This window comes from Struthio camelus, chromosome 2 (assembly GCF_040807025.1).
Source record: "Struthio camelus isolate bStrCam1 chromosome 2, bStrCam1.hap1, whole genome shotgun sequence".
Lineage (NCBI taxonomy): Eukaryota > Metazoa > Chordata > Aves > Struthioniformes > Struthionidae > Struthio > Struthio camelus.
The window spans coordinates 23,123,723-23,147,918 of NC_090943.1; the positions used below are offsets into that span (position 1 = coordinate 23,123,723).

The 24,196-nt window shown below is 36.3% G+C and overlaps 1 protein-coding gene across 1 annotated transcript; it reads right to left on the minus strand.

Annotated features, from left to right (window-relative positions):
* Window positions 1-8,419: 8,419 nt before the first annotated feature.
* Window positions 8,420-24,143, minus strand: ARL5B (ARF like GTPase 5B). Its single transcript, XM_068934620.1, has 6 exons — window positions 23,960-24,143; window positions 18,306-18,366; window positions 16,933-17,080; window positions 13,765-13,848; window positions 11,906-12,057; window positions 8,420-10,419 (listed from the first exon to the last, which is right to left on the minus strand). The coding sequence occupies exons 1-6, from the start codon at window positions 24,003-24,005 to the stop codon at window positions 10,371-10,373; spliced, it is 540 nt and encodes a 179-aa protein (XP_068790721.1). The 5' UTR covers window positions 24,006-24,143; the 3' UTR covers window positions 8,420-10,370.
* Window positions 24,144-24,196: the final 53 nt, after the last annotated feature.

Below are 24,196 nucleotides of genomic sequence, written 5' to 3' on the forward strand. Positions count from 1 at the left end.
TATGGGTCTTTGGCTTAAGCCAGGAATCCTGGCAGAGTGAAAACAAAGCATGGCAGTATGCCATGTTTTATTACGCTGTCACTACAAGAAAAACCAATACAGTCTCTGCCCAGGAATCTTAGAGAGTTTGTGTTCAGTGCTCAGAAATCCCAGCTGACAAGAAGTCAATAGAACAACAACTGAAAAGAAAAAGACTGGAATATAAAGTCAATGGCTCACACATGGGTCCCTCATCTGTTACTTGTGCAGCACAATTAAAAAATTCAAGTTCCTTTCACTCCCAAAGCAGCTTCTAAATTAGGCACACAGTGAAAGGCAGACACAGATTCACATAAGACAAAAGTTATTTGACCTTAGAATGAAAGTGCTTTTTCCCTCTCCTTATTTCAACATATTTCTAGTCAACCTTTTCTTAGAAAGGCTCCTGGAATCTATATAGAAACTATCAGAAAAAGTCTTGACTGAATAGAACAGGCAATCAGACCAGCAGCTGAAGTAAGAAAGTACCATACTTAATTGCTTTTATTCAGATACACAATAAACGTTCATGTAAAATCCCATTTTTATTGCAGCTGAAAAGCAAAGAAGAAAAAAAAAAGAACACAGGAAGCAAGAACAAACACAGGAACTTCCTAAACACTTGCAAAGAATCAATGTTTGGAATTGCAACCAGTCCAACACTGTTCATTTACTTCTAATTATACGGTACTGTGAAGAATACTGGTGGATGACGTATCCTGCTCCAAGTTCTAAAACATTTCCTATACTGTGTTTATTCTCACAGAGGCAACTGGATTCAATTCTACAGTAATTACTTCCTAATTTTCCTCCAGAGCAGAAGTATATTACATTTCCTACTTTAAAAAAAAAAAAAAAAAATCCATCAAGCACATGCTGTCTTGCAGCTTACTGAGAAGGAGTAAAGGGAAAATATTTTGAGAATTAGCATTCATTTTTGAAAGGTGCCAGGTCCAATAGCAACTATTTGACTAGAAAAGCCGTTGATGGGGCTAAGAACAGAGTGTTTGGGGCTCAACAGGATCAATATTCATTATGTTTAATACTCATTGAACAAAGAACATATATCTGCATCAGCTTCTATTACACAGCAAAGAAATATATACACTTTTTTGCATTAAACATTCAGTTATTTGTATTTTCCTACCACATTCTTCTTCAATGGGCATCTTCAACCTGTACCTGATTGTAGTGTACACAGCTCAAATCTACATTGAATTTCTAGTTATGATATTTCTTAAAAATTCATTCAAAGTTTTTCCAGATACCGGAATTTGAGTACTGATGGTGGCTCAGGTTATTTTGTTGCCAAAGTTTAAAGCTTGACCAGAAATTTCTTTTTCAGCACAAGATTAGGACATCAAATTCCCAAGTCATTCTGGTGCCAACTTCATTTTTGACTCTAATCAAACTAGTTAACCTCCTGCTTTAGTTTTCTCATCTATAAAATATGATAATACCACAAAACAGATTTGGGAGAAGCAGACGTGAAAAAGTTAAGCAATCAAATGATTCAGCGAAAATATTTCTTACAAAATACAATCTTGAAAAAATAAACCAAGTGATAGATTTTTGGGGGACAGAAAATGGCCCTATTTTTTGTTTAAACGTTCACAGGTTTTAACCAATATTCTTAAGTAACTACTACTTTTAGCTCCACCATATTTGGAACATGCATTCTGAGATTCTTTGAAAGAACTCTGTATTTCAGAGGTTTCCTGATCAGCCAAGGCCTTTTAAGTTACTTAATTCCAAAAGATCAGTGGTTACTTCAGAAAAATTTAAGCAATGCTTTCACTACTTTGCATCTTCCTACCTTTCATTTGAGCTACCAATGTCTTTGCAGGTAATCACGGCCACTCCTAGAGAATAGTGCAGTGAGACCAAAGTCGTCTCCAAAGCCAGTTATTCCACCTCACTTCCTGTGTATGCGCTGTATTCACCACATACCATCACACTGAACACAAGTGCCATACATAGGACTTTGGAAATAGCTTCTTATGCCTATTTTAGGGCTGGAATATCCAGCCACAGAGAGGGCATACCTCCATAAGCAGGGTGTGGAGATCTACATCTCCAATTTCTTGGAAACTATGTTCCAAAATTGGCATTTATATTTAAGACAATCTTGTGCCTGAACTAGTAAGTCTACCTGAGCAGCTTTTGGCACAGAATGGGATCTCACCCTATAGACCCAAAGCACAGCTGAGCTGCATCATGATTGCTTGCACTCACCCCAGTAAACACTGAAGTTTGATCCATGAAACTCTTCTTTACAACTTGTATGTAAGAGTGTTTTTCTGCAACTAGGTGTGAAAGAAGTGCTGCAGAATATATACTTACAGAAAAACTGAAGGATATCACTGTCCTGTCAACTTCACCCCATCCCTAGTATTCAATACCCTTCACCATTCATTTTCCTTTTCAGTGTGGAGATCAGCATTTAGGACCATGCAAGTCAATCCCACCTGTAAAAAGGATTGGCTAGCAGTAACATTAATTGTTGACATAAATTGAAGTGCTAAGTATTTGACAAGAGCGGTGGCCATTTGTGTTGTCTATAGGAATAATGTAAACAGTTTTAGAGAAAGGCTGTACAAAGGGAAATACACAAAAATATGTAAAGTGGGCGAAGTTGGCCCAGGTCATGAAATACAAAGAGAGAATTACAGCTTCCCTGTTGCACTTATAGATCATGATTTTTTCCTCTTGTGCATACTTCAAAGCCTTCTTCAGAAAGTGAATTTCAATTCTGTCCATGTGCTGCACAGAAATGAGGTAGACAATGAAAGACTGTTGATGGTACCGCACTTTGGGACCACTGCTATTTTAGGCATTGCTCACTGTTAATACTTGGAACCGAGACCTAAATTTTGCAACAAGTGGCCATTTTACCTCATTTTAGCTTTCACATGCAGTAAACCTATAGAAAATGCTATAAATCATCATCATGGCTAAAAGCAAGGCATATTGTTTTCTTCATAATTTAAGAGTACCAACTGATACTTCAAATGTTATAGATTCAAAAAATATCACAATTGTCTTCTAAATTCTAAGTAATAATACTAGTTCAACTTTGTAGAGCCTTAGGGGAGAAACTGTTAAATAATCAAGGCTGAATACACAGTCCTTTTGAGCACTTAAAAATAAGGAATGTTGTGGACAGCAGGCAGAGCTTGAGGTAGTCAGAAGCAAACAATATATTAGGATTTTAAGACAGAAAAAGTAAACATTGCTACAGCATCATTATAAAAATTATACCTCAACTTGGGAATTATATATATATATTTTTTTTTAAATCATCTCCCTCCTCAGATGGGATAACAATAAAAGGTATAGAATATAACTATTTGCAAATGATAAAATGCTTTAAAGATAACTTTTTCAAATTTCTGTAGCCAGAACTCACACTAAGCTTCCCATTCACAGAAGAACTGATTCAGCTTTCCCTTTTCCTGTGCTTCCTTCATTGCATCTAAACATGGTGCCCAGGATTTAGCTGTCGATACCCAACCCCTTTGCTTAATGTAAGAATTGAAAAAAATCCCTGATGTCAATGTGTAAGCTCACAAGTTAATGCAGCTGTGGCACTGTTAAACCAATCCTTTCCTGCCATCTAGAGGACATGTACTGACCACAAATGTCTCCACAGTGCCTGAATCCAAGATAGTTACACATACAATCCAACACTGTTAAATAAAGCAAGTTTCTATATGAAATGCTTAATCCTACCCAACAAAACAAAAATAAATCTAATTGAGGTCTATAGACCATGTGCACAATAGTTTCATTTTGGCACAATCCTAAAGATATTTTCTATAGTAAGGTTCAGTTAAAAGCACAGGAAAAATACTGAGGTGAGAACTTAATCAATCATTTTACCACACATAGTCATGTCTTCTGACCTTAGCTCTAGGAAAAGCCCTCCTGGATACCTCAGCAGAGCAAGATCTATGCTGCTATGAACAACAGTACATAACTGCCAACAGCCCATACAATGAGAAAGACGTAACAGAGATCTCTGTGGTCCCAGAAACTGAGGGGGAAGTTAGAAAAAGCATAGTTGTATCATACCTGACATTATTAAAACATAGCTCAGTCTCAGAGCTTGCTTTCCAATGTATTACTTACACAGCACACTAACTCTTTCAGAGCCTCACTCCCCGCTTTCATGGTGGGCAAGGCAGAAACTTAACATGCTACAATCCACTCTACGCAGTATGCAGACAGTATGCACCTTTCTACTGCTCTACCTAAGCAGCAAAATATCAAAATATTTAATGACAGAGGATCGTCAAGTTAATTTTTTTTTTAAAAAAAGTTACAGGTTGTTCCAAGAACTAAGTTTGTATTGCCAATGTTGGCAATCTGCTTCCATTTTTCATATTTTTTCTTCGCTGCTGTCTACATGGTTCTTTTACATGTCTAACCCATCCACGGGAAAGGGCAAATGCTAAATGCTAACTCCATCAAAAGTACATTTAAAAAAAAAAAAAAGCACTTCCTTTTGGATTTCTTTTCCTCTTACTTTGCAAGTGAGCACTCTTCACTAAAACCAACCACAGGACGCAACACTATAAGTGATGCCAAAATCTCTTTAGGATAAAAACTAGAGCTTCTTCTGGGATGAAAGGAAGCTAGTGTTCAATGAAGATGTTTAGTGAACTGGCTACAGGTGTGCAAAATTCAAGCCCCAACTCTGCCCAAGTCAAAGGATCTAAGATGAAACATTTTCCCTTAACTCTGTCTACACTTAGGATGTCAATGATATGTTCCTTTGATACCTTTTCACAGAAAGCAAATCTAAGAAAACAATTCTTAAAATTATTTTGATAAAAATTGAGTAGCTCTAGTGAAGTCATCTTCACATTCACAGTGGCAGTCTGCATAAACAGCTGGAAAGAATCACTGAGTTGGGGATACTGAAATTCTTCACTACCTAGGTAAGAAATTCCAAAAAAACCATCAACTTGTATAGAAAGAATTATCCAAATTATTTGGACAAAGCCAGACTTTGACAGAGATCACAACTGTGTAATGATAAAAGCCAGTGTCAACACAGTTATAGCAGTATAATCTCTATCTGTGTAAAATACCTTAATTTCCTAAACCGAAAAATAGTATATGCTTGCACAGCACAAACTTAAACACCAGGTCAACAGTGTTGCTGGAAAAGAAAAAAAAATCCTATTCATATTGTATTTATGGAATTTGCTACACAGAAAAGAACAAAAGTCTCCCGAGAGATAAAAGCATGAACTTCAGAATACTCCCAGTGATGAACAGCAAGTTTTAAATTTGATATAGAAGAACCTGGAAATAAGAATTTGAAAATAAGAACCTGAAAACTAGGAAACTCCTAGTACCCACAGGTATCGGCGGAAACTGTGACACCTATCTGAAGCAGTACAGCCTGCCAAGAAATCAAGATAGCTAATTTCCCAAGCCTGACCTCCAGTGGTGAGTACAGGAAGTAAGACAAGGTGCACACTTTAACATAAGCTAACATAAATATACACGTGAGCAGTGAAAAACCCAGCATACATATTCAGGACCTCTCAAACAGACTGAGCATTATTGTACTTAATGAAGCAAATATAAAGAAGTCACATTCTGCCAAAAGGACAATTTTTTTGCCCATGAAAGTTGATACATTCTCTAACTATAGTATTCTGAAAACAAAGCAACTTTAGAGAGCCCAAATCTGACATAAACTGAACACAAGCAACATTCACAGAATCACACAATGGTTTAGGTTGGAAGGGACCTCTGGAGATCATCTAGTCCAACCTCCCTGCTCAAGCAGGGTCCTCTAGAGCATATTGCCCAGGATCACATCCAGACGGCTTTTGAATATCTCCAGGGAAGGAGACTCCACTACCTCTCCGGGCAACCTGTTCCAATGCTCTGTCACCCTCACAGTGAAGAAGTTTTTCCTCAGGTTTAGGTGGAACTTCCTGTGCTTCAGTTTCTGCCCATTGCCTCTTGTCCTGTTGCTGGGCACCACGGAGAAGAGACTGGCCTCATCGTCTTGACACCCCCCTCTCAGATACTTCTACACATTGATGAGATCGCCTCTCAATCTTCTCTTCTCCAGGCTGAACAGGCCCAGCTCTTGCAGTCTTTCTTCATAGGAGAGATACTCCAGTCCCCTGATCATCTTTGTAGCCCTACATGTATTCCTAAAACAGTCATGTAGTCCCACAAAAGTTCTGGGCTACTAAAACTTCAATATTCATCGGCTTGTATTTATAAAAGTTTTCTCTTCATCCAACATATGCTTAGATTTCCACTAACTTAAGAAACTAATGCCAACAACCATTTAAAGTTTTTAGATCTGTTTTTTAAACATGAAAGGTTTTTGGAACTGCTAGAAAAAAAGGAAACAACTCATACCATGTTATATTAGGAAGCTGAAAGTTAACACAGCAGGCCAAATATCTCTGAAAGTCTGTCCTTATGAAATAGTCTTAGGATTGAATAGGAAAACAGGAATTCAACTGGCTGCAATTCCTTCCTCATTTAAACAATATTTTACAGAAACTACTGATCTACTTCTAAATATTTATATAAAAATATTTATATATGTGTATATATATATAATATATATATATATTTACAAGTCATATTTTCCTCAAAAAGTCAAAAAAAGCAACATTAACCAAAGTTCAATAACTTTAAAAGAGATTACTTGAGCAGAATAAAACTGAACACTATTTTTTTCCATCAGGGAGTATTTTTCCACCCCAAAATGCATCTAGGTGCCTGTTACAAGATTTACAGAGAAAGGATATGTTTGGATATGGAATTTTTTTTTTGAAAACTGGAAAAAATATCCAAATTGCATGCAGTGGGCACTTCAGTTTACAAATGTAGATCAACTGTTCCAAAATCCGATATATAAAAATATAATAAAGAAAACCTGCATATTTGCAAGCTACACTTGTGTGCAAAGCAAGCTACAGTATGCTGACTGTAGGGTAAGGAAGGGAAACAAAACTGCTTGATTCTCGCAGCCATGAATGGCCAACTTTAACTTGCTAAATGGTGCAAAAGGAAGATCAACTTTTTTGGGTCATGAAAAATAATTTCCTTAATAAATGGTGCTCATTATCACTGAAGCAGATAAAAGTTAGCTGGAAGAAAAACAAAAATCTGAAGGATGGTATACTCCCTGTTCAATTAGCCAATTTATTTTTTCAAAATAAATTGGCTTTATTTATGCAATAAGGCTTTCTTCAGTGTTAAAATAATTAGCATGGAGGATACGGGGAGGGAAACATTAAAACTATTAGTGTATATAGTTAATAGGAACAGCTGCCTCACAGATGAGCACATCGGAGGTAGGGGGAAGGGAAAGTCTTATGTAAAAAATTAATTTATTTCAAATAAACTAAGCAAGTTCAATCAAGCTAAAGAGCTTATAAGTCTCCAAGGACTATTTTCAAAACGCCGATCCGTTTAACCCCATCAAAGCATGAACAAAATTGCTCAGAGAAGCATGCTCAAAGAAATTGCTAAACTAAGCAAAATGACTTCTCTCATAATAAGTCATAATATTTTAACCTAAGGGGTCCAATTTTAGAAGATAGGCCATAACACATGCATCTTAGTGTGCTATATTACAGCATACTGTATTTTGAGTAAAATGGATTATTTCAGAGAAAAACTGTGACAGCATAGACATGCTGTGAAAGCATAGACAGCACATTAAATGCAAGACATTTTCAAAGTGTAAAACTACCTGTAATATATTAAATATATATAAACAAAAATCATTCATGCAATTGGTTGCAATGCAAACACAGATGCTGTTTCCTAAAGCACCCCATCATAAAACTATTATTAATTGAACAACTTTTTAGTTTACTAGGTTCTGAAGGTCACTAAGGAAAAAAAACCCAAAAGCCACACCAAGCTTTTATTCAAAAACAAACAAAAAACATAACAACAACAAAACTAGCAGCAGTGCTGTGAATAATGGATATCACGAATGGAAAACCGTTGCAGAAAATGAAGTAGCAAGCTGATCAAAATCACAGCTATTGTCAAGAAGGCTTATTTCTGTAAAGGTACTCATAGGTCTTACAGAAGCGTTAAGGAATGAAAAGAAAGGTTTCTTTGTTCTGATATTCTAAGATCCACAACCATTTCCTTCTAATTGATGCAGTGTGTTGCATCAAAGGAGACTGGGCAGGTAATCAAACTATTGGTTTACAAAACGTTTTACCTGAAAAGCGTTAAATGCAAAATCATACTTTCCTATGTGTTTTTCATAGTGCAAGGACAATGTATCCAAATAGTACTTTTTCTATACATATTCAGTACCACACCTTAAGCTGCATAAAATTAAACCTGAAAATAAATTTAAATTACAAACCAAAATTATCACCAGGAGTCCTCTTTCAAGGTAACATTTTATTTTTTTCCATTTGTAATTTACTTCCTAAAACAAAAACAAATCTTATTTCCACACATTAGTACAACTGCTGAATATCAGAGCAAGCAAGAAGCTCTAATATCAAATTTTACACTTGTCTTGCATTCCTTTTTAAAGTACTGGTTTTCACTGGTTTAAAAATATTTTCCAACATTTTGACTTGTCACTCAATCTTTCTCCTGAACGGGACTTTTTCTAACGAGCATTACATATAAATTAGTTCAGCAAGATTTCATATGTATTCAAAATCTTTTTTTAAAGAAAGAGATTTATGACAACATATGTACTGATTTTTAAATTGCATTAAGCTTTGTTCCATTAAAAAATAGAATTCAATTGAAAACATGCAAAACCTAAAATTTTAATAAATAAAACTCAAATATGCCTGATTTATCACAACAAGATCTAGCAAGAACATACTTTGTCATTTAACTGGACTTGGATAAGGAATTATCTCTATACAGTGAATTAGCAAAGTGTGTCTGGTGACCAGATTCCGAGTGCTGTTTAGGCAAACTAAAGTGCAGAATGGTGCTTTCGAAAAGCCTACCAAGCATTTACGTAGGTTAGACATATGACTGCTAGCAGGATTTCAATAACAGTTGGGTGCCCAGTATTGCTTTAGTTTTATTTTTGTGTTTTCTTTGGTTTCGGGTTTTTTTTAGTGCCTAACCCTCTCAGTAACTTTGTTTGTCGCTTCAGATACCCTATTTTCTTTACAGATCTAATTCCAACCCCTTCAAATTTAATTCAGGGTTATTAGGTCCAATCTTTCCCCACCTCTTTTTTAATTGGAAGCTCTCTACTTTTTCAGCTCCCAGTTACTCAATTTCAAGTGAGCGAATCTAAATAGAGCAACAGCAAAATTCTCCGCTCCTGCAAGTGACATTAAAAACAAAAGTAAGGCCAAATATTTTTTGTGCAACAGAATCTGAAAATATTTACATTTGAAAACACGTAAGTAAATGTCAAAATTTCAGTCTAAAGTCTACAGATACATACAGTACCATGATATTGTTCTATTTATATCTCTGGCTTCCCTTTGGATTTTGCATTCATTTAAAAAATAACACTCTCATTGAAAGTTGAGGAAGGCTAGTGTATGTACAGTATTAAAAATTTTAACAATTACAGCATGTCTACACATAACACTGGCTGCCATGATTCCAAGTTTTCTTATCAAGAGGTTTATTTTTTAAGAAGTTAAAGGTCTAAAGGAAAAACACAACATCTAATAATAAGATTTTATCCACTGTACAAAGATGTGTTTTCAGATAAAAGAAAGAGAATCACAACCCAGAACTACTTACCAGAGAAAACACGAATGAAATAAATTTCTCTTAAGGCAAAAATCCAATTATATACCACTTTAAAAGGCCCCTCGATATTAACTATAAGTAGGCTAACTCGTTCAGCACCTAAAAACTTGCACTCATAACTTAATTTCTGTGCTGGCTAGAAGCCTACTGACTTTCCAGGTAGCCCAACTGGAGATATGGTCATCTTCAGAGATTAGAGCTACACTAAAGGTCAACTTAGTCACTACTTTTTCATTATTAGACAGCCTGCCCTCATTCATGTTAGTAAGTTATATAAACTTTGCGAAGAACAGGTATGAAACACTGAAAACAACAAAACAGATCTTAGAAAGCTATCGTTGAAAAAGCCAGAATACATCATCAGAGGAATTTCAATGCTTAAAAACAGATTCACATACGTTCATCCAGCCAAAGATTAGTGTATTAAAAAAAGCTAAGAAAATACTTTGTGTTTCAGTTCAGCTGCACTTGATTCAAGTACAGCTTGGAGGTTGGTTGTTATAAATTAATCATCATCACTGCCTCAGCAGCCAGAAGTACAGAAAAATGTACATGTTCACAGGATAAATAGAAGTCTCTCCTTTCCCAAAAAGCTATCTCACTCCAATATGGGAGGTCATCCACTCCAAGCCTTGGCATAATCTGAAACATAAGAGATGTTACATTGATACTAGTTCCATTCCAACATCTTAAGCATCTGCTACTTGTTTTATGTTTAAATCAATCTACTAAAAATAAATAGAAGCAGTTGGAATTTGGAGTGAAATATGAATAGAGTAAATAGCGTTTTAAATTAAATCTATTTGGGCTTTAACCACAAGAAGCTGATCAAGCATGCTATTTTACTGAAGCCTGGCATTCTTTCAATTTTTTCTTCTAAAGTTAAAACATGCAACTCCACTCACTAACTCAGAGGTATACGAAATCAAATAATTTTTCTTTTAACATAGGTTTCCCATGGGAGACTGCTTACTTGACAGCTAGACATTTTCACACTAATTATAAAATACAAATTTACCCAGACTGAATTAGCTAAAGGAAAGCCACTGTATCAAGCATTCCATAATCCCACTGCAAAACTAAAAAGATGCTATGTTAAACGCCAAGATTGCATGGGGTCTAGTCTGCTCACTCACCTAGTTTGCATCAACATTTAAAGGTCTCATGGGACAGAAGATAGACTTTTCTTCTGTTTTCCAGAGATACAATTTCTCAGTTTATGCTATCTTTATGCTTTACTTTTGTAAAGCAAATCACAATTTAGGTATTCATAAAGGCTAACTCAGCTTCCTGAGGCTAATCTCTCCAGAATCCTGTCAGGTCTTCCCAGAATTAGATCCCTAACCTGAATCGCCCTCTGGAATCTTTTTTGATGAGTTTGTTTCACCAGTGTCACAGTTTTAAATTCTCCGATTTTTCACCTTGTTTTTTTATTTTATTTTAAGAAAGATTAAGCTGAGGATGACCAGAGTTTCTAAACCAAAGTCAGTCTTCATGAATCTCTCCCCTCCTCCAAATACCAACTTGTTTGATTTAAGATCTAAGTTAGCACATAAACTAAATGCTCAAAGTGCCTTTGGCCAAAGCAGAGTAGGAGGAAAGTGGAGTTAACTGATAAGAAGTCCAAAAAGATACAATCCAAAACCCAAGTCATTCTTAGTAACACATCCCACCCTAAGGAAGCGTATGCTGCCAATCATTCCGCAAGACGTCTAGCATGAAATATTTTTTTTTAATGCAATGGAGAAGTGAGGAGGATGTTCTCATTTGCCAAATACTCAGTGGGATTCACCATGTCTGATGTCATAACATAACATTACTGCAAAGATTGTACTATGTGGCTAAGGAAAAAAAATCTCAAAATGTTACATATTAGAAGACTATTTTTTATATAAAATGAAAGAAATTTTTTTAATGCAAACTGAAAGAATTCTTCATACAAATTTGGAATTTGGTCTATGAAAATAATCTACAAGTTTCAATAAAGAAAAGGCAAAATTCAAAACGTCCCTCTGACTCCAAAGATTAGAAGACATGCTTTGCAGTAGATCCAGAATGGTATTAATAAGCTTCTAAACCGGTGTTCTCATTTACCATACATTACTGAACTTAAATAGTAAACATTTACCCTTCTCCTGTCAAAGCACAACAAGACTGAATGTGCCATGGGTGATCCTTTATGGAGCTAAGGGTGAGGTATGTAGATATTTCAGCGGCTGTCATGCAACCCTTCATGTCCTGCTTGTTTGCAAAGATGAGAACTGCGGCCTTCCGTAAATCCTAGAAGTAATTTACAGTAGTTAGTATAAGGACCCAAAAAGGCTACTGTGTTAACTGTGGTCCTCAGAAGAACAGCATTCAAGCTGTTCTACAATTATATGGCAGCATGTATTTTTGACAGACTTACCACATTAAAAAAAAAATAATAATAATTACTCTGAGACTGAAAAGAACATTAGACGCGTTCTGCACCACAGAGAATCAAATTATAGCATTTTACACAACAATTCTTTTGGCGTTGCCCATATATTCATATGTCAACTAATTAAAGTCTTGTTAAAATCTATTTCACAGAGCTCCACACCATCCAGCCAGTGGAATTATTACTAGATAAACATTCCAAAACCTAAATTGGATGCTATCTAAATGGAAAAGTTTGTTAGATATCATTCCCTTGAAGTTATTTTCAACTTCAGTAGACAAGTTCTTTAGTGATTAAAGCAGCAATAATTTAAGAAAGTTATCTAAATACTTGTAAGTTTTATGCTGCTACTAAGTAGTTTTGCTTCTGTATGAAAATTAGGATTCCACAAAGCAGCTAGGCATGAAGAGGGATATATGGTTTTAGGAGTGCAGAAGGAAAGACAAATGCAATAGTCAGGAAGCTGGCAGGTTTTAATTAAGAGTGCTTAATAGAGATTTAAACCTGTATTAAATTTTGAGATAATTTCTCCATCAAGAGAAAAACAAGCAGCCCTTACGGTCCAAAGTCGAAAAATCACTCTCACAAGTAGTTCTTATTACAGTCTAGTCTCATTTCAAGTTGGCCTGCTGATTGTTTTCAGGACATGATTGATCACAATCTTGTAAGTGTTTGCAACACTGGAAGCTTATATAATTACATTGGAAAAATGCACCACAAAGTCATCTTTCCACCTTTTTTGATGAAGTATTCACTCCTTACCATCAGACTCAAACTAGATTAGCATTGAACTGTAAAGAAAAACTAATTCATTTGAAACAGGCCACAACACCCTCAGAGAAATGAACTCAACAGTTATTTGCACTGTACTAAAACCCTTTCCTTCAAGAAAGGATAAAGATGTTTAAATTTAAAACAACCCAAATTCAGCTGGAGAGTAACCACAGAAGATGTCAATGTACTTTAACTAATTCAATTTGGATGTTAGTTTAGGATATTAGGAGGAGTTGACCCAATGTAGAACCATCCTCAATACAACACATACTAAAACTAGAAATAAAATAATTCAGGAGGAAATTAAACTGAAACTAATTTATCTGTAGTATTATATGCACTCCTCAATATTAAGGAAGAAGAATAAAACAAATAAGAAGGAAAAATGGAATTGTCTGCTTTTTAAAAATTTTAAATTTCTTCAAATTTTAACCACTGGAAAAAAAAAAAAAAAGAGAGAGAAAGAAAGAGGAGAGAACAATAATACTGGTCACATGAACATGAAGTAATTCAAATTTAAAAGATTTTACAAGTTCAACATTTATAAAAGTAAAGCGTGATTTGATTACAATCCAGTGAGCCCTATTAAAAAGGTGTGAAGTGATGTGCAATCTTTATTATAGCTTGCCTGCTTACTTATAGTGCACACGGTTTTAAAATGTGCCCAAAATGCATGCATTTTCAGGCTCAATTTTTTTGTGATGGTATAATTCATGTTAACATAGGAAGCACGTAGTGTTCTCTGACTGTTCACAACAAAGGAAATGTATTATCCCAATTCTCTACTATACCTCATGAGCCAGCATTCTGTAAAGTTCTTCTTTTGTAATAGAAAGTCGCTCTCTGTCAATGCTGTCAACAACAAGAATGATGAACTAGGAAAAAAATAGTACAGTATGTAAATAAAGTAAAAATTATGAAGTAGATAAAGTCAAAAAACTACAGAAAGCACATTTTCAAGATACCACTACTGCAAGTCTTCGTATGTAAGAATGGTATGGGCTTTCAATAGATTAGAAACATTAGAAAACAGAACAAGAGGTCTATTGTTACCGTCTCGTTCGTTAGAGCTTTGGGAATCCCACACAAAGATTATCGTTAAAAGAAAAAAAGATTGCATGTGTACATTTCAGAACTGCAACTAAGATATACTTTTATGCACTATGGTTAATCATGCCAATCTCCTAGTTGGATTTTCAGCCCCTACATCATAAGCAAAATAGTAGTTTAGGTACCAAAGCACCTACAGGTTGTGGATCACACTTGGAATGTGGATGACAGAGACTCACTACACTCAATTATCGATGAAAACAATCATTACTGTATCCTACTACTTATATACCCCAAAAAACCACTAAACTGAAATTTAAATTCTCTATTGTGAAAGGAGCATTTTTAGAAATTTACGGTCAACTTTTTCACAAGGCTTAAGAAAAATTATTTCCAATAGTACAGAAGACCTTAAAGTTATATACCTGTAGGATTTAGCGTTATACTGTTGCACAATCGCTCAGCCTTTGTAATGCAAAGGGCCTCTGCATCTGGCCTTTCACTTAAAACTTTTTAGTCCTTCACCTCGGCACTTGGAAGCTGCTATGGCAATGCCTTTGCCCTTACTGATCTTCCTAGCACACTGTTCTCATTGCCTTGCGCTTGTGTATAGCAAGACACTGCTATGTCTGTTACATCAGGTTTCCAGAGGGAAGCAATAGCCACTGGTGTGAGAATGACCTTCCCTTTTACCCCACTTTTTCTACCCCTTGTTTCACAGCTTATAGTGTAAAACCAGAAGGTAAAAAAACAAACAAACATGCTGTTACATAGAAAGTAATACTTAAACAGCTGGTAAGCATTATCCAATAACATGTGCTCACAAACTGTAACTACTGATCAGTGTTTAACACCTGCCCTGACCAACGGGTGTTCCAATCAGCACTAACACCATCATAAGTGTGAACAACCAGTAGGGAGATCAAGGGGGTCCTGATGAAAATTACAGAGCTACTATGGAAAAAAAACAACAAAAAAAAAAAACAAAAACAAAACCACCATACACCTTACAGGGAACACATGCTGAACTGGAGAGAACTCCCTGGAGATGACATTTATCTGAGACATGTCACTTCTCTTCCCAGCTCACCAGTGGGAAAAATTTTCCCTGTCCCTTTTCTCCTATTTTCTATGCTTTTGTTTTTTCCCCTGAGGATAACTTAACCATTAGAGATAACGTATACCATCAGCTACAGCTCCTGCCCCTCTCCCCCCGTCAAAATTTGTGCACCTAAGCCTATCTCAACATCCTTCTGTTCTGACTTTTAAAATAGAACTGCAGAATTATCCATGTCAAGTTGAACTAGTTAGGATAAGTATGCACTTAAAAGCTTATTTGTGGGATTTTACATCATTTTAAAGATTTTACTAGATTGCTTCCATTTACAGACAAGGAAACAGATAAGAGAGAAAAGCTGCATGCAAGTCAGTAACAAAAAAGGAGGATTACAAGTCACTGCTATAATTCTCCAACATATGCTCCAAATCACTTTGTCTTATAAAATTAAGGAGATTCATTGTCCACTGAAAGAGACCAGAAAGTATGAAAAACTAAGTCAATTTAATGCTGCTGTGACTTTCAGATGTCTGGCAGATGAGGAGGAACAGTAAAGGAATTATGAATAAGAGGGATGCTAGGATTAGCATACCAAACAGATCCCTTTTCTTCCTCAACTCTTTTCAATAGACAAAGCTTCTAAGTAAAGGAAAGTTCTTCCTTTCAACTGCTAGAAAGCACTGGATTTCAAACACTTATTAGCTAGAATGCAATGAAAAGCTTTTCCAAACAGGATCAAAAAAGAACCAAGACACGTATCTCCTCAAATTCCAGAACACAGGAAAATTCAACGCGCAAGGTCAAGAAGTTATTGTCCCAGATATTGCTTGCAGAAGTCTCTTCACCCCCTCTCACTTGTCATAGCCATGTTTTTCTACACAGAATTAAAAATAATTCAAAAAAAAAAAAACTAGGAGCGAGGCTCATCATCAGGCTTTCAGTAGTTAAAAAGTTTCTGAACACTTGGGTGGATCACTCTAACCTCCCACTCTCCCAAAGGGTGGCAAAAGGCAGAAAACCTCATTGTACAGGAGGTACAGGAGGATGGAACACTTATATAAGAAATAACACTTACAATCAAAGCTACCTTTACTTTTAATAGAAATGCTAAAAAAAAGTTTAAAATTCTTTACATCAATGTACAAGCCTTACAGTGAGCCTACAGAGATTTTAAGTGCATGTTGGGTTCACAGCCTTTTGCCATCAAAAAGCTTGGATGGGGGTGGGGGGGGCAGGGAGGAATCAAGAGGACAACAGCTGATGAGTTCTATTCCAACCTTTATAGCAATAGCAGCTTTACGAGTACGTCCTGACTACTACACAGCTAGCCTTCCCATTATCCTTTGGATAAAAGCCACAAGCTACTGAGCTTTTTAAACACTGCTGCACGGAGAAAGTTTTGTTCTTCATCCTTAATTATCACTGCCTAAAAAACATTTCAGACTAGACATACAGAATTTAGTTTAACCACTGTAAATCCTCACTGAATTTGCCAAGTACACTGAAAAAACTTGCTTTTTAAGTTACTTGAGAAAAACATGCAAAAAATCAGTTTCATTTAAAAACTTATATCATTCAATTACCTAGGAAAAAAAAAGAGCCCAACTTCACATTTCATTCCACAGGTCAGACAATAACACTAATTTATAGCAGGGAAAAAAAATATGTTAAGTATTACCACATAATTGGCTGCATGCCAGAGACACCTTACACTTTTTGAGCTTGTTTTTTCCTCAAAAATATTTAAAGATAACATAGCTGCAATCTTCATAAAGGTCTACCAATAATCCCAATAAATAAGTACATACAAATTAACTTATTGAATTTGCAAATTGGAAGCAGCTTCACATACCTCTGTGTTTGAATAATAGGTATTCCATGATGACCGTAATGATTCTTGTCCTCCAATATCCCACATGAGGAAATGAGTATTTTTCACTACTATTTCTTCTACATTGCTCCCTATGGTTGGAGAAGTATGAACCACTTCATTCATCAAGCTAAAGAAAACAATATTACACCATGAATAACAACCAACAAAACGCACAAATACCAACCAACAAAATCCACAAGGCTTGCTACAGATCAATTGGAATGAATTTGCTGGAGGAAGAAAAATGCATGTTTTAGCTCTCTTAAAAGGATATCAAACTAGGCATTTTTCAAGAAGCTATATACTTGAACTTCTACAGAAATAAACCAAGTATTTTAGAACAGTTCTAAACTGTAGTTGACAAAGTTCTCCTACAGTACTGTTTTGGTAGCAAAGAAACTGTATACATGCTTAAAGACATCAGAAATGAAAAATAAGCACAGAAAAGGCTTACAACAAATGGATAAGCATCTGTATCTTTAACAGACTTCTCATGTTAAAGGGAAGACTATTCTTAAAATGCGCTTGTTTCAAAGCAGAAAGTTGCTATTCTAACGATCTTCAGATAAGGAGAAAATTCAGCTGTGTAGAATATAACTGAATATAACTTATCAGAGCACCCAGCTTATTAAAATGCAATCTGATTTCATAACAAATTCCGAAGGGCTGATTGACTCCTGGGCTACTTAGCTGAAAATATCTCAGTTCTACTTTTTACCTTTGCCAACATGCTTCAGAAAAAGGTTTTTTGGAAAATATCCTCTTCTGCCTTCCTATCTAAACATATGCATAGTTATTTAATTATGCCCTCCTCCTTTTCCACGATCACTATAGTAATTATGTTCCTGCCAATATTGTCGAATTTATCACGGACATTTCTGTAATATAGGCAAGATTTGGGGTGGTTAAGTGTAATGTCAACAATACTGGGACATAGGATTCAGGAAACGTTTGGAAACCTTCATGGATTTTGCTGACTTACTAGAATTCCAGTTCATTTAAAAAACACTTTCTTCTCTGCAGTTTTCAGTCACAGGATGATTTCTACATTTACCAATTAAGATAGACTTTAATAGCAAAAGAATTAGCAGTTCATTACATGCTTGTACAATTATGTTATTCACTCAATTTACAGTTGAGTTTATCAGTTTCGGATAAAGGAACTGCTGTGTTTTATCATTTAAATACTAAACTGAAATATGTTTAGAATGACTAACACCATCCATGTACATACTGTGCACTAAGGTACCCCTAGAGCTTCTGTCACGTTTCATAACTGAATTTTCAATGACTAAGCAGTGACAAATACAAAAAACAGAAAACGGAAAAAAAAAAAAAGATCTTATACTTACAACTGGTAAAGAATGGTGGTCTTTCCAGCATTATCAAGTCCCACTATGATTACCTTGTGCTCTGCATATACACACACACACAAAAAAAGAGAAGAATAAACTACTGGAAACAGCAATAATTACAATTCTAGTTAATCACTTTTTTTTTTTTAACTAGAGGAAAGCAACTACTTGTTGTCTTAGTTCAGTAGCCTACACAGATGCTGATGACTTTTGGAAAAAAGCACAAAACCTCACCTTCTGCTGAGATTACAGTTTTAGGAAAAGTCAGTATTTGAAGCCTTCTTCATAAAGAAATGGATATTCATATGATTACTTTATATAAAATTTTAGTTTTAGAAACAAAAGTACAAGGAAAAATATAATTCATAGCAGTGCATCATCTTAAGTATATCTCCAAACATCCCAAATATTATTGATATCTATAATACAGCAAAAAAAAAAGCCACCATAAGTTATTTAGAATTTTGAAAGACATTTCCACAGAACAGATGTGTCCGTGCATCTTCAGAGTCATGCAAAATAAATCCAAAGTCTGCAGAAAATATTAATCTAACATGCAAGGGTCAATAATATATGCCCCATTTAATGGACTACTATCATTTGCACAGCAAAAAGTAAGAGGAAATTATATTTTGAATGGATCACAAATTCCAGCACTATAATTTCTGAACCGAAAACTGCTGCTTATATACCAGCGATCTGCTAAATGCAGCACTAATGCACAGGGGGAATTATGTGTTTCTCTGAACTTAATCTTTTTAAAATTTCAAATAAAGCAGCATAGCCAGTTAGAATTACTTTTGAAACACGTGTAAAGTTAGAAAATACTGGTTCACTTGCCCATAAAAAAGCAAATCACTTGAGAGCAGAGAGAAGTTACAAATGGATACTAGAAGTAAAAATTGACTAAAGCATGTAAACAGGCTCATTTTTGAAACAGTCGTATTTAAGAGTCTAGGGCACTTATTCAGAAGCAAAACATGGCTCACAGCTTAAAGACTTCCTCTAAGATATCATATTTAATTTACAAGACTTATAAGAAATTACTAAAAGGTCTGAACATTTGTCATAAATACCATGTTATTTTGTTTTTCCCTGCAGGTGGGTGGTCTAAGAAAGGAAAAAAGAAATTTCTTAAAAAAAAAAAATCAGCTAAGTCTATGTAGTTGTGTGCGTGTGGGGGGGGAGGATTATTTACGTATTATAATCTAATATTTTTTATCCTGAAAGTGATTTTATCAAAGAAACTTTTGCTTTGGACTTTTAAAAGTCTTGCTATGTGATACAGCCCTCATGAGTCTTGAAACATTTCCCGATATCACCTCCCCTACTGCCACATCCTGCCAAGGCATCTGAAGGAAATAGTTTTTCCTGGTCTTAAATCCAGTAATCTTTTTCTCTACATAAGGAGCAGTACCAGTAACTAATAACCTCTTTTAATATGTAAGTGGTTTTTGTACTCAGATCTAGTGGAGTGAATTATACCAATACATCTGTGAGAGAGAATACAAAATTCTAATTACACGTAGAAGTGACTCATGAATTATGCCTTCATATATTTTCCTAGAGCTAGTCTAAGAAACATACAGGCTCTAAATCACTCCAATAACCATGACACCTATCGAGAGTTTCTGTCTCTTTCAAATTAAGTAAATTCAAAGGGCTTTCAAAATTTAAAGACAAACACCCTTCTGTTGTTCTTAAAACAGCTGTGCTGTCAACTGTCCTGGAAGACGACGACTCTACATTTGTAGCATGCTGTTTGCATTATTTTTGCGGAGAAAAGAAAACAAATTCTGGTTAGGCATTACATCCCCCATGTCCTACCTTCGCATCAGAAGCCAAACATTCAGAGTCTTACTGAAGAATGAACGTGAAGAGTGTCAGGTGAAACAGTACCACACTCCTCACAGTGAGAAAGTAGTAGTATCTTTTTCCCCGACTCAGATGATTGTTTCTGAAAGCTATTTAAATATGAACTTTTCAGTGTTTGTCAAATAGTTTTTTATATGGTGACTGAATAGTCACACAAGGTGACTGAATAGTCACACAAGAGTTGAGAATTAATGTTGAGGTAGAGATGAAATTAGTGAGAGGAAAGCATAAATATCGCACGCAAACAGCAGTGTTCACCTTTCACTAACGGCAGAACATTTTGTTGCTTTCAAAACTACGTAATCACTATTTACATCGATACTCATCTATGTTAATGCAAAACTCTTCACTTGCAAACATACACAAAAATCAAATTTTTTATCAGACTATGAGATTTTGCTTGTATATATACACACACTAATGGAAGAGCATATGAACATAAAACTTGCCATACTAAGACAGAAAAAACGTTTAGCTAGATGACTTGTTTCCAAAAGCAACAGGTAGAAGATGCTTCATGCAAGAGAAAGGACAATTATGGAGTAAATTTTAAGCAGTGATTTAGGCTCCTATTTGAGTTCTATACTCGCAGGCTACCCCAAGTTTCTCCTTTTCATTGGCTGGTATTCAAACTCGGTTTGGGTTGTATTCATGAAAATCTTCCCAGTCCACTATATACTTGGAAAAGGGAGAAGAAAATCCAAAATAAAGTTGCAGAGAAGAGCAGCAGAATCTTTATAAATTGTGCTGAATGAGGAAAAAGTGAGTGCAAAAAAAAAAAAAAAAACCCACAAAAGAATTCTGCTATATCAACCACTTCTGGGCACTTGTTAAAAAAAATTAGTAAATTGCAATAATACTGTTACAAAACCTCTGGCAGTCTAATATTACAAAGTAATGGCACAGTGAGGATGATCTTCTTGCTGATAGGAGAAAGAAGAAATAATATGCCATTTTTCTTCACTTATTCTTATATATTCCTCTGTGATAGAAGGATCCAACATTGAAGATACAATCCTCACAGCTTTTCACTTTCTTCTTTCTAATTTGCAAGTATTAAAAAAAAAAAGAGAGAGAGAGAGCAAGCAGCTAAATCTTTTCATGGTAAACAAGAATTTTTTCCTCTAACACATTTGAAAAATGTGCATCCTTTGCTACAAAGTCAGACTTTACTATTTGTGCTGCATATGTCAGAAAAGGTTTATTAAAGCATGTTTTGCCTTCATAATTGTTTTCAATCCTTTTACATATCATTTCCATTTAAAAAAGAAAAAATCAGTCAAGGAACTATTTTTCTTAGGTTATAATATCAAACAATATATTATGGGCATGATAAACTGTCTTTGCAATATATCTTCAGTTTAGCAAAATAAGAAAATTCAGGAATAAAAACATTTATTTAGAATGTTACACCTTTATGTAAAGCAAAACTCAGTACATAATACTCTAGTGAAATGCCCACAATTTGCTCTTCTGTATCTTCTAGCACTCTGGCACAACTCCTCCATGGTCTACTTGATAGAAGACAGATAGCGCTTTCTAAATCTTTGCCTTGTTTAGCCTTTTTTTTTTTTTTTGCCAGTATCAAGTGCTTCAGACTAGCAGCACAACCCACACTACCTATGATAAACTCATGACGTGCTCTACACAAAGCTAGGCCTAAGAAGCATATTTGTATGTTCGTAATATTCCCTCTAGATATTTGTTTACGTGAGGATTTTGCTCATACTAGTGTGCTCAGCAAACAGTTTCACAGGACGGTCTAAGAATTCGCCAATAAATTGCCTAGATTTGATATATGATTAGAACAGCAACAGGAAACAACTCAATAATTACTATCCCTTTCTATTATTATTATGGGAAAAAAAGCTGTGTAAATGGAGAAGAATTTTTTCCTAGAGAAGTCTGAAATTTACAGTTAACTTTCCTGGCAAAGAATTTCAATTTTGGCCATGAAAATGAAATTTCTTTCCTCTCTATGGGTGCCACAAGAGGAGAGGGTAATAACCAAAAATCAACTCCCCCTCTCCAACAAGACAAAAACATAACCCACGCACCCGCAAAGGAATAGAAGCCAAATGTTAAGTATTTCACAGTATTTCCTCACTATTGCTGTGATGCTAATTGTCATTAGCATGTTAAGAATATGAAGAATAACTTTCTTCTCAGGAATTATTATACAAGAACAAAAAGAATGTGGCTTTTCCCCCCCCTCTAATGAAGTGGAATCAATGCAATCTAATATTATGATTTACTAACAAAAAGAAAATCAAAACAATGAAGCTGCAACTCTTCCTTCCTTTCCCAAGATCTGTTTGGTGGCACCCTTATGGTGGCAATATTTCTCAGCACTAAAAGCCAACAGAAGTTATTTTGCAACTAGTCCTCTGCTTAGGGATATCTTGGTGTAGTCCTTGAGGGAAGGAAGGGAGAGGCAGACTGCTGTATTGAATAAAAAGAATCCTGGCAGTATTCAGGGTTCCTTGGGGAGCAGGGGAGTCCTTGATTCTCCCTCAAAGAGTTTTTCAGTTCAGAAAAAAAAAAAACAAACAAATCTTCAAATCAATAATTAAATCAGAAGACTTTATTAAAAGACTTGGGGAGGGAGGTGGCAGGAGGCTTAAGGAAAAAAGAGTCTAGATATCTACACATCTCCTTTGCCAGGAAGGGACTATTTGATACACAAACGTAACATGTACACACACAGAGACTGCGCTCTGGTATTTACAGAATTAGAAAGGGATATGTTCACTCCGTTGACAAGACTATTAAAGGAACTCCGGGTATACCTGCCTCCAAAAACTTGCAAAGCTGTACTGCACAAAAGAAATAGAAAAGAAAAAAAAAACCCTCTCCCCCCAAATCCTGAACTTTTAATAGTTTTAAAGTGAGGATGATGCTTTCTTTTGGAAATCTGATGAGAAAACAACAACATTAGTAACATTGCTTTGTTTGCTCCAAACGCATATCTTCAAGAAAAACAGTACAAACATATGACAAATTGTCTATGTTATCCTCCTACCAAGCAAAGATAATTAAACAAGGTTAACTAAAATAAATAAATAAAAACATAATTTCCTATTGTTAATGACAACAGTCTGAGACAAAAGTGGTGGCAGCTACAAGTTTTGAACTCCAGAGAAAAGCACGGGCTGTTAGTGGAGGAAGGCAGCGGTAGGTAGGGACTGTAGGATCCCCTTACAGTCCTTTTATTCTTGTTTCGAGAAGAGAATTTCTTGGGTCACTAAGTGTTTCTAATTAACTAATAACTTTTACCAAAATAAAACTTTACTTTAAAGACGCCAACATACGTTCGTTTTTCCAAACAGCACAGATAAAAACAGCGTGATTTTAACGGGAGACCCCAGTTTAGAACAGAAAGACGGTCTGCAGAAAACGAGCAAGAACTTGATCGCCCATCAAAGCTTCCGCTGCTGCACCGGTGAGAAAACGAATCCGAGAGGCAGCCGCGCCTGCCGCTACGCCAACTCAAGAGCGCGCCGCAGGCTCCGCGGCTCTCCAAGAGCCGCCGGGGACAAACAAAGCGGGAGGGGGAACGGTGGGGGCACACTGAGTAAGAGAAATAAAGCGACTCCGGGCATGAGGCACTGCAGAACCAGCCCTCGAGACCTCTGTACGAAGAAGAGCCCAACTTTCGCCGTGGCGCGGCCCCAGAGAGCCCCGGAGGGGACAGGGAGAGGAGGCGGCCCGGTCCCCTGCCCGCGGCCCCTCGCCCTCAAGGGCTCCACAACCCCCCGCGGCGGCCCCGCGCCCACCTTGGTTGCAGAAGAGACTCCACAGCTTCGCGAAGATCAGGCCCATGCCTGGGCTCGGCTCCCCGGGCGCGGCCGCCGGACCCCCGGGACACGGCGGGACCCCCGAGACCGTGGCGGGCGCAGCGGCGGCGGCGGCGGCGGACGCAACCGCCGGCAGCTCCGGGGCGGGTTCGCGCGCTGCCCCGCCCCCCGGCCAACAGCCGGCCGCGCGAGGGGGTGGCTCAGCGTCGCGTCACG

Excerpts from the sequence above, each read along its gene's own strand:
- ARL5B (XM_068934620.1), bottom strand. The coding sequence starts at position 24,005 with ATGGGCCTGATCTTCGCGAAGCTGTGGAGTCTCTTCTGCAACCAAG. Across the intron at positions 18,367-23,959 it reads GAGTCTCTTCTGCAACCAAG|AGCACAAGGTAATCATAGTG; the intron begins GTGGGCGCGGGG and ends GTGTATATGCAG. Across the intron at positions 13,849-16,932 it reads CCTATTATTCAAACACAGAG|TTCATCATTCTTGTTGTTGA; the intron begins GTATGTGAAGCT and ends TTTTTTTCCTAG.